This window comes from Electrophorus electricus, chromosome 22 (assembly GCF_041902795.1).
Source record: "Electrophorus electricus isolate QZ-2024a chromosome 22, ASM4190279v1, whole genome shotgun sequence".
Lineage (NCBI taxonomy): Eukaryota > Metazoa > Chordata > Actinopteri > Gymnotiformes > Gymnotidae > Electrophorus > Electrophorus electricus.
In genome coordinates this window covers 4088790-4100000 of record NC_137518.1, presented here as the reverse complement: position 1 = coordinate 4100000, position 11211 = coordinate 4088790, and the positions used below count along the sequence as shown (strand labels likewise).

Sequence of the window (11211 nt, the reverse complement as noted above, 5' to 3'; positions counted from 1 at the left end):
TCAAAAAGAAGAACTTGGGTAGGTCACTCTAGCCAAAAAAAACAAAACAACCAACAACATCTGCTAAAGTGTCTGAAAGTAAACCTAAATGATAATGTATAACCACAACATATTTAGCAGGAAACAGTAGTGTAATATTTTGAACGAGTGGTATTTCAGGTGGCTGATGGCATCCCCTCCACCCTACAGGGTGTAATGGACCAGTATGTGATCATGACTGTGCCCCGTTTGGGGAATACGCTTTGGAGCAGGACGTGTCTGAACAGACTGCAGCAGCAGGTGAGCACTGGGAAATGTGTGCACCAAAGACTCCTTCAACCAGGTGTTCCGTCTCCCCTCTGAATAATAACAGTAATTATATCGTCTGAGGAGAGATGCTTCAGAATCCAGGGCCTCTCATTCTGGACTCTGTGTTTTTCTTTCCATTACTTTCACACACTCACACACGCTTGCGCACATCCGACTTTGAGCTCATGTCTCAGAGAAAGCTCAATTCATATCATCAGCTTGGTACAAACATCGAGCAAAAATAAGAGTTTGTATGTTCGCTCAGCCATCACTGTCCCTATCTCATTGTGATCAAAGGCTGCCTGGTTTACAACAACCTTTTTTTTTTTGCCTCTCTTGGCATCCAACTTCACACATGAAGCTAATTTAATGAGAACACTGCCAGCTATGTTACAAGTGGAGATGGTTCTCTTTAAATACCCCATTAGCAGTAACCCATATGGAGACAACTCCAAACAAACCGACATGCTACTTTTTTTTTTTTAAGGAAGTATTTGTTTGATCCTTGGGCTCTCAAACCCACACACGCCCACAACTTTTGAACCTCTGAGAAGAAAAGTATGTGTGGGTGTGGGCATATGTTCTGAATGCCTTTCCCTTAGGGGGAAAAAAAAACAAAAAAGCATGTACATTATCAGCTCGCATTTGCTGAATGCCAGACAGGTCTCATAGGGATACTCTGGCGACACTGATTAATTAGGGTACAATTACTGCTAGTCTTGGGTGGGGGGGGGGGGGTTGGGGGTGTTTGGGACGACTAATCTTCTAGCCAGAGGGGAAATGATGGCTTGCTTAATTAGCTGGCAACATTTGTTGAACTTATGTGTAAAGTTCAAGCCTCAGACCACCAACTCACCTCTCCAACACTACCAGTCTCACCTATTTTATAGAACCAGTGGGTTGGTCCCTGCCTAGAACAAACAGCATAAATATCAACACAAAATAAATGAAAAGCTTTATAACTATTATTTCAGCCAGATATTTCATTACAATTGTGGCGTATGCACCTAAATCTGAGTGATCATCCCATAAGTATAAAGCCTCTGTCCACAATTTTAAGAAATGTCCGTTTTATTCTTTTGCCTTTCGTTATTCTGATTGTACATGCAGCGTCTTGTACATGTAGTGAATCGCACTATTTTTGTGCATTTTACTGTACCTGATGAAGCACTTTGTGACTTCAATACAAATAAAAATTTGTAATTAAAAAAAATAATTCTGTTGGCCTCTATATAATCTTCATTATTAAAATCTTCAAGATGATACCAAATGTGCTTATTACCTCTGACCAATGGAGTTGGACAAATCTGGGGGTTCTAAATGAAACAAAGTAAAGCTCACGGTACGGAGCAGGAATTCCCTCCCTCAGGCATTCATCCAACCTCTGAGTGGAGCAGGAAGCTTTTCTAGGCCTAAATAGGGGTTAAATGAGGAGGCTGGTGCTCTCCATCAGCAAGTGTACATTGTATGCAGTTATAATATTGCTCAGATCTTCCTTATTGCATGATAAGCTGTTCCCCTTGGGCTTGTTCCACCCCCCATCTATGGAAACAAACAAAACCCAAAAGGTGCCTTAGTACCGTTTGTCCAACAAATTGCCTGTAATACATGGAAAACAATGGCATAAGCTTGGATCCGACAGAACCACGGGCTCTCTGAAACTTCCCAGTGAGAATACTACAGTAATGAAAACAGACCTTGCAAATGACAGGGAACAGTCCATTATAATCTAATTGATCAATTACTTTGGTCCATCTGATTTTATTTTTTGCCCCTTTTGGGGTTACCTTGCTTAGAGATTTAGCCATAGGGAATGGCATGGCTTCTGAGACACTGTGTAAACTCCAGCACATGAGCCACTTGCTATAGGAGACTGCAGCTAAGCCATCTGTCATTATTCTCAGGGCCCATCTGTCCAAGAATTCCCCTTCCCAGCATCCATTTCAAAGGATACCTTCAAAGAACTTGCAGGAGAAACTACAGATGGGTATCATTTGAAGGGGGGAGGGGGGGGGGGAAGAGAGAGAATTACACTGCTTAGTGACTCAGCGGTTTTCAGCTAAAAAAACAAAAACAAACAAAAAACAAAATCAGTAATAGTGAATGTCAGTTCCTAGATGAAATTTCATCCATAATTTGACAAGTGTGTGTCATCTGTGACAAGTAAAAAACAATTTGCTTGCACTGCTTGCTCCCAATAGTGTGGGAGAAGTTTTTCAACTGGATGTTTACAAGATGCCCACCCAGAGGCTGAGCTGGACTCCCATGGTCATGAGTCCAGAGCATCCGAGTGGAAGGAAATGAGCACCTTTTTGCATTTGGCTTGACAAATCTGACCACAACTGTGCTCCAACCAGCAACCCTGACATGCTGTTCTCATTATCCCCAACATGTGTCTCCCATTTTACATTCCCAAAAGGAGTCATTTTTTTCCATGGGACAATCGCCTTTGTGTCCTTTATCGGTGCCCTTCTAACGCTAATTAATCATCACATTTCTTTTGCGCGTTGCTTTCAAGTGAGACTGGAACCCACAAATTGTAAAAGAAGGACCATAGTCAGTCATTCTTTTTGGATTTGTTGTCTACCTTAAGGGGAATGATTTGCTGAGTCACATTTAAGGAGTTGCATGACAAAAATGGATATAACAGGATGTCTGGTAACATGATGTTCATCCTGTAACAATTTAATATATTACGTGATCAGTAACAATGTGGTAACTCTAATGCATCACGAAATCATCCAAAACTTTAAGACGACTAGGTGAAGTTAACTAGGTGAAGTCAAAATACTTTCCATATTAAATACCCAAACAGCATCTGAACTATTAAATACAAAATAAGCACCAGAACATGTGGTTAATATCCTTGCTAATACATTTTTTCACTACTTCATGTGAATTCTTGCATTTGTGAATCACTCACACTCACACACACACACACACACACACACACGTAATTGGCATAGTTGCTTTTCAACTAATGCAACATAGCTGCAGGTGGCCATATGGCACCAATGAGGCACGTATCAGTTGCCCAGATCTTGGCAATTATATGCGACTCAAAGCAAGTACTTAACTTGATGACAATTACAAACATCCTGATAGTTGAATGCAATTTCAAACATGAGAGTGGCTAAAAGCATCTTTGATGTCTTCAAGACCCCTCAGCCACCATGATGAAAAGTGGTAGTGTTGGCACTGGGAACTCATGCATAGCACTGATGAGCTCTGAACAGTAGTCTTGAATTAATGCCCATCAAGTCAGCAGTTCAATTATATAATTTAGCTAATGATCACACATTCCTCAATGGCCTATGTAAAGAATGAAAGGACCTGCACTACTGAGCGCTTTAAGTATGCACCAGACAAGGTGGGAAACTTATGTATGTACTCTCAAAAGAAAATACATACATATACATCCATTTTATGTTTATTCACACACACACACACACACACACACACACACACACACACACACACACACACACACACACACACACACACTCTATTACACAATTGTTTAGAGCGGTATCTCTCCGTCTTGATCGACCGGTAGATAAAACTACAAATGTATTACTCAAGATTCCCTGGGAAACACTACAGAAGGACCACCTCTTTGGGCTGCATGGATGATATGGTGAATTGTCTCAATAGAGTAAGCATCGGAGAGCACTAGGTTAGCTGGGCGGCAAGGTGAGGTAGACTAGATCTGATGAAGGGCATCCATGGCTGAGGATCAAATGCCGCAGGGCCGTCTGGCTTAATGTTCCCCCTACTCCATTTTTCCTAATGCCTTTATTGTTTCACTCCAAACAGCAAGTCACAACCAGGCCCTTTGGAAATGCAACCATATGTGATGACATTAGCGCTTAAACACTTATCAGTTCGGAACTGTAAACAAGGTCTTTCTACGCAGTCATAGTGCTCTCTTGATCTCGAGCAATCACATTCTCACAATATGTTCATAAACACAGCCCCAACCACCCACACAAAATACACAACAGCCCTCAAAACTCTATACTGTGTAGGTTCCACCAGGCAGCAAACCACCAAAGCAGAGAAGAATGCGTTAACTACCCCCAAGAGGGACATTGACAAGCCTGAGTACCGCATGCATAACGTTCATGTCTTTAACAGACACCTAGCTTCCTCAGCGGACAGCCGGTGGACCAGATTGCTTTTCCAGCTTCAATCGCTCCGGATGGAAGTTGCCCCTTGCCACTGACAGATGACCAAGTTCCAGCCTGAGGGATTACAGGAGGAACCACAAAACTGCTCTCAGGTCAGCACTGTCCATCATCCCACAATGAGGAAGCCATCGCAGGTGTTGGCTCACGTAGCTCTGCCCTCTGAACCCTGTGAACCTTCTTAAATGGTTTTAAGAGCCTGTGCATAGATGACCTCACCTTTGCTCCACGAGGACCATGCTCTAAAGCTGCTGTTCTGTATGAGATGGTCCACAGCATGAGGAAGATGGCAAATTCACAGGAGTCATCTTATTTTACTAGATTTTTTTTTTTTTTTATCAAATCAAAAGTAGGATAGGATCGTTTTACATTATTTGAATCTAAACAGCAACCTTGCTTAAGCTCTTCAATATTTACCATCCCTTATCTGCTAAAATCATATCTCGTAACCATGCTGAGAAGTTCACTTTATGAGACGTGTAAACACAGCCAGTAGACACCAATAGGAACAGGCCCAGACATGTCTTCTGAAGGAATGACATGACATGAATTGAACTTCAAAAGTTCTCAAAGCTTTCCATTTGGACCAGCTTAATTGTTCCTAGTGGCTAAAATGGGGGGGGGAACACTACTTTGTATCAAGAGAGGAGGCAGACGGTGACATACTGAACTGAAATTGGTGACGGTGTCTTTGAGGACCATGATGCATCATGTCTGTGTTCGCCAGATTCAGGCATGGAAAGATCTGCCGGATGACATAACCAAACAATAAATGTCTTCATGGTGAGGATGGGGGCTGGTGGGATTTGGAGTGTTGTGTTTCACGCGTTAAGAACCCACTGCTGCCCCAAGCCTTCTAGAAATCAGTGACCATAGAAAAGAGAGGACTTGCCCTTCTTCTCTAATGGAAAACCCCATATCATTTACTAAATGAGACTGATTACCGTGAAGGCGCGCACACACACACACACACACACACACACACACACACACACACACACAGAGAGAGTTTAGGATTCTGTGCAGGAAAGAAAGAAAATAAGAGCTATGGATTTAGACTCAGCCATTGACAAACAGGCCAAATGTAGGAGAACTAAGGCTGTTCTTGAACAAAAGGATAACACCACCACAACAAGGGACAGATTATTAAAGCAGATGGAAAACTGCAGAAACACCAGTGCTCTCTCCCAACCACATTCAGGCCATGCATAGCCGGCAGCATAGAGAGAGAGCTGCGCTCTAGAGAGAGAGCTGCGCTCTAAAGAGAGCCCTCATGCTTCATCCTGTGAAGAGACCATCTCAAGCTGCTGCCTGAAACCTAAAGGCAGGAAGTCCTTTGGCATCAGATCCTTGATTAGGCCAGAGGAAAGAGCAGCTAATTGATTGTAATGACTTCAATCTGGGGGCCAAAGGAAAGCCTTCGGAGGAGCCTGATCGGCACATATCACATTACAGACCGGAGGGTTGCCTTGCCTACAGATCTCTGGTAGAGAGTACCAAATCTTACTCAAGGTCAAATTACAAGCATCTTGGTTTCCTCAAGAGAGCTTTCCTTATGCTGATTTAATCAGATGTTTCGTCCACCCATTTAAATGATGAATCCGGCAGTATGGACTTTTTTTTTCCAACAAAAAGAAGGTGGAAAAGAAGGTAATTTAAAGGAAATGGAGAATGGCACCATTGTTTACTTATTTTAATGCAGTGCTCAGAGATCAGACGCCTGAACTAGGAGATTACAACAAGCCTTCTGACCCACCAGTGACACTCCAGAGGTGACCGGAGTGGCTGGACGTTTCATTTACTTTCAACATACCTCCGTTTGCCAGCAACATAGCCCCATTCACGTAGAACAGCGGGGCACTTGCCCCGTCAAAGGGAGCGCTGTTGCAGAAAGCCTCCAGACCTCGCATTCATTAAAAAAAAAAAAAAGAAGAAAAAAAAAAGAAAAGAAAAAAAGCTTCGTAGCAAGCTAAGCCGATTCAGAACTAGCCAACCAGGCATTTTCCCACCGCAGCACAAGACATGGCCTCCAAGGTTACGAGTTGCTTGGATGGTTTTCAATGCTCCCTTAAAGGTGGCACAGAAATAAGTTAGCCCTTTACGCACCCTCCCCTCCACACACACACACCTCCTGCTTCATCATTCATCTGTAGCCCAAAGTTGTGAAAGTAAAAATGGAAAACGTGTAGATAGGAGAGGAAAAGGAAACAGGCAAACCAAGGAAGGTGTCCCACATGTGCACGCTTGCCATGGCTTGCAGGAGATCCCAGGACCACACTAATAAACAGCTTGGCTAGAGCCCTATTTTTCTGTGAGTATGGATGTAAAACATTTTCTTTTGTGGCACTTTCCTCTGTTGACACAGAATGCTGATGTGCAACTCGAGACATAAGAGTTGACCAGTGCAAAGCCATTTCACAGTTCACAATGAATCCTTATATTCTAGCCCTGATAATTTTTAGCAAACTGCTCAGTATCTGTCCGCTGTCCGACTCTGCCGGAAACTACTGGCTCGGTTCAAACTACCCACTAGACTTCAGCCCTTTATGTTCTTAAATGAGACCTTGGCTTTTAAGAAAAACGTTTCTGCACGACAAACAGCACAGAACACCTTGACAACTTAAGTAACATTATATGAACTAACTAAAATAATAAAATAATCATCAAAATGGTCACGATTAAAAGAAAATCAAGAAATGTCTAAAACTTTCCATTTGGAGGAATCCGACCTCCAATAATGGGAATAGTACAAAGCAGGAAAAAAGGAGCTGGAACGCCCGTGATTAGAAGCAGGGTCTGTGTCATCACATCTGTTCTTCTGAGAGCAGAGGGAAGAAAGTAACAACTATTTCGGCCTTTGACACAGTCATGCAGTAAACGATGAATTCTGTTAATATGACTGAACAAATTTCTTGACTAAATTGCATGCAACTTGGTAAGTATTCCAATAAGAAAAGCTCTCCAAATTCTTCAAACCAAGTTCTCCAAACTTGACAGATCACCCGATCAGCATCTGTCTGCAGTCAGAAGTATAAATCACAGTAGAAGCGGTCGTCCTCATATGTGTTACTTCAGTTTCCCAGATGCAGAGGCAGAGAAAGTGCTTTCCCCTCTCTCTCCAAATTGGCCTCAGAGGCTTACATAAAGAAAGGAACACATTTCAGGTCTCCCTTAATGCTAATCACAAGGATTTGCGATCGGAGCGCCACAGAAACTGTTGTTCACCTTGGAAACAACGTCTCAGATCCTGGCTCATGTCTTGGAGTTTGGCAGGCATCACCATCCACATGCACCGAGCCCACAAGTTCACCAGCTGAATGGGACTGGATTTTTTTTTAAAAACTTGACACTATATAAACCAATTTTTGCAGCTGGCGATATCCGTTAAGTAATGAACGCTAACACAGACTGGCTTGACTCATTCGTTTCTTTTTAGCATAGACATGGAATGTGTGGTCGGCCTCTGAGAGCTTGGCTCATTTCGGAGGCTTAAACAATTCCTTGGCTGTTGTAGGTCTCGGGAAGCCTGTCGGGAAAACCAAAGGCAGGATGCTATTGAGCCGAGAGGCCTGAGAGTTCCGGAGAGCAGGCGCTTTCATCCAAAGCCAGGGAGACCCCACTGGGATTTTGCATGAAGCCTCCAGCCCTCTCAGTGGGGACATGCATGGAGTGAAGTGGAGGCCAATTTTAATATTCACCTTTATTTTCTTTCCTAAGCCTCAGAGTCAGACCTTAATGATTCCACAGATTTACAATCATGTCATCCAAGAGGCATGATGAAAATTCCTTAAGATTCATGAAACACTGGGTAGATATTTCTTACACATTTAACAATGATTCTCTCTTTTTAAACCAGACATTTGTCTACTGTATTCTACAATTCAAAACTCTTTCACTCTGCCAAACAAAGAAATGTTTAACTTGTGTACCATAACTTAAAAAAATTTTTTAAAGACGGATAAAGGAACGATTTAAGCTGTCCTCATTTTATATCACTTACCCAAAACACCATTAGTCTAAAGACCGTAGCGTTAGTAATAACTACCGCAGGTGAGGGTTTTGATGCATGTCTGCGCACTGCGGTCCCTAACACCTGTAAAATAGAGTGGAAGTGTTTCTATCAGCAACCTGCCTGCTCGCGGCTTTAAAGTGGCTGTGGTTTGAGGGAGGAAGTACCAAAGCATTTTAATAGAGCAAGCAGTCTTTACTTCCTATGGGAAATCACTTCAAAAGCATCCCGGCTTCTCGGAAGACAATGAACGCAGAACGGTCACTAATTCAACAACGAGCCACTCAGTTCAACCAGTCGAATAAACACCTCCGGTTGCAGAGCATTCCTCGTAAAAACAACTGACAAGCTAGTAAAATATTTTTTAAATCCTGGCAAAGAATTATGGTGCAAAATGGGTCACTATTTAAAGTATTTTTAAATATAACGCTGTTCAATCGTTTACTCTGCACGTGATCTCTGACTGTGTAACGAAAACTAAAGCAGACAAAAAAGAAAGTTTTGGGACACTACTTCTGCAGAGTTGTATTGTTTCCTCTGCAGCTCTCTTGTTTACCGCAATCCAATTGGAATAACAAAAGGCTCGCGAACCCTCGCGAGACGGGTCAGGTCAAGCAGACCGCGGAGAACAACAGAGCTCGCTGATTGACTTCTTCGCACATCTAACACCTGGAAACACCACTTCCACACCATGAGTGTTCCTATCCGGATGAATACTGTTTGTTCAAACTAGACCTTCTTTACATTCAAATGCCCAACACAATACCCTAAATCCATTAACCTGGTTTACCCGACCCTTAATTCTTTTATTGTGACAACTCGACCTAAACGTCATTTGTTTTTCTTCAGACGTCTCAGAAATAAGTTCTATAAATTGTAAAATGCGCCGACTTTCCATAAAGTATGTTAAAGTTTATATATTATAGCCTATAAGATTATGCAGCGTATCGAAAAAGTTAAATGACAAGTGATTCCTTCGATGGGCTACCACTGAGCAAACCTGCTCAAGAGACGTACGGTGTCGTTAATACTTGATTTGTGCTTCTTAATAAATAGCACAAACACACTTGTCTTTAGATACCAGCTTTGGACATTTTAACCGTCAAAGAACCGGCGCGACCGCACCGAACTTTGCGCAACTCCGCAAGAAACGTCCGCTTGCGATGCATTTTGGAAACTGTGATTTTGCTTACCTTGTAACCACACTTTTCCGAATTTCCTTTCCTTCCTGCATTTGCTGCTGATACTGCGTCGTGAAAGAAAAACAGGAACAACGTTATGACCTGTAAAAGTCTAACTCGCGTAGCCATGCCCGCTCGTCCATGAAGCCCCACTGAATTCGAAATGAACGCCGATTCTCCTCGGAGCGCACTGATATCCGCAGTAGAGGTTTGCGGCTCTCCGCTAGGTGGAGCAATGGGTGTACCCACCCCCAGAAGAAAAAATAAATCCCTAGTGTGTTGGTTATTCACGATTAGGTCGACTATTTGACTTCCGAAATGTCCCAACCATTTAACGAAATTGCACTTGTGCGAAATGTTAACGGGGGTTTAAGACTGTGATCTTTGCGAAGCACTCAAGGAAGCATAGTGCCACGGTGATGACGAGTGGGACGTTTCCCTTTCAAACTAACAACTTTTAGTTAAGATGAAATGTGTGTAGTGAGGCACGTAGAGCCTTGTAGAGGCTTTAAGAAATATTTTTGTAATCTTAGCCAAAAACTTCAAAAGTTTAACTGTCATTATGAGCATTCCCTTAAGTGAGTATAACGATAACTGCAGAATACCACCATAAGTGTTTAAAAGGCTGGAGATAGATTAACACAGATTTAGGTTAGCCTGCGACTAACTGCAACCGAGCCTGTAACAAAGCATTTTTCCTACAGAAAAAAAAATAGTAATATGATTTTTATTATAGAAATGAAGCTGATATGAAAACTGAGTCCATGGAAAAACACTTTAGAAGATTAGATTTCTTTTGTCAATGTCTATATAAAATAGAATTTTCCCAAAACGTTACAATAGGGTATGGACTAATAATGTGATTGTTACAGTGATTAAAACCGAGACTACGTACACAGCTAGTGCGTTGTTTGACTGTGGAGATCAAAGAGCTTAGTTGGAGGTTCATGGGAAAGATGTGCATTTGAGCCCACTGTATGGGCAGGAACACCCAGTTCTTCTTTCAGACGATCTTCTGTTACTATTGATGTGAACATGAAACGACTCATCTTTTTGTTTTCACCTTGAAAGACGACCAGAGCCCTCTACTTCTGACAAAGCCATGCGCCCGGAACTCCAAAACTTTGTTCATGCAGGCACGACTCCACAAACGATCCTTTAAGTTCTGATTTAGAGCTTTAACTTTAGTTTTAATAGATGCGCTTATTATTAAATATGAGCGCAATGTGTACTATAAATTAACATTTGTATTAATACAAGTTCAGGCAGCTTATAATAATATATGATCCATATTTGTCATAGCGAGAGAGTGTAATAGTGAGTGAATGTTAATAGCTTTTTATGATGCTTTTTACAATATGATATCCGTATAATATATGATAGTTTTTACTATATTGGCCTATCATGTATCATTTCTTTTTATGCAGATGTTTTTTTTTTTGTTGTCCTCACAGAACCCCAAGTCCACAATGTGAGGTCACTGTAACGAATAGTAAGGGTGCACAAGCTCCTGATTGGCTCCGAATTTCCTACAGCCCCGCCTCTT

General features: G+C 42.0%; 1 protein-coding gene across 1 annotated transcript in view; it reads right to left on the bottom strand.

Annotated features, from left to right (window-relative positions):
- Positions 1-9849, bottom strand: part of il17rd (interleukin 17 receptor D) — a 25025-nt gene extending 15176 nt beyond the window's left edge. Inside the window, exon 1 of the mRNA XM_035520660.2 lies at positions 9678-9849. Coding sequence (XP_035376553.1) covers positions 9678-9794 — 117 coding nt within the window. The 5' untranslated portion in view covers positions 9795-9849. The remainder of the gene's footprint in view (positions 1-9677) is intronic.
- Between the last annotated feature and the right edge of the window lie 1362 nt (positions 9850-11211).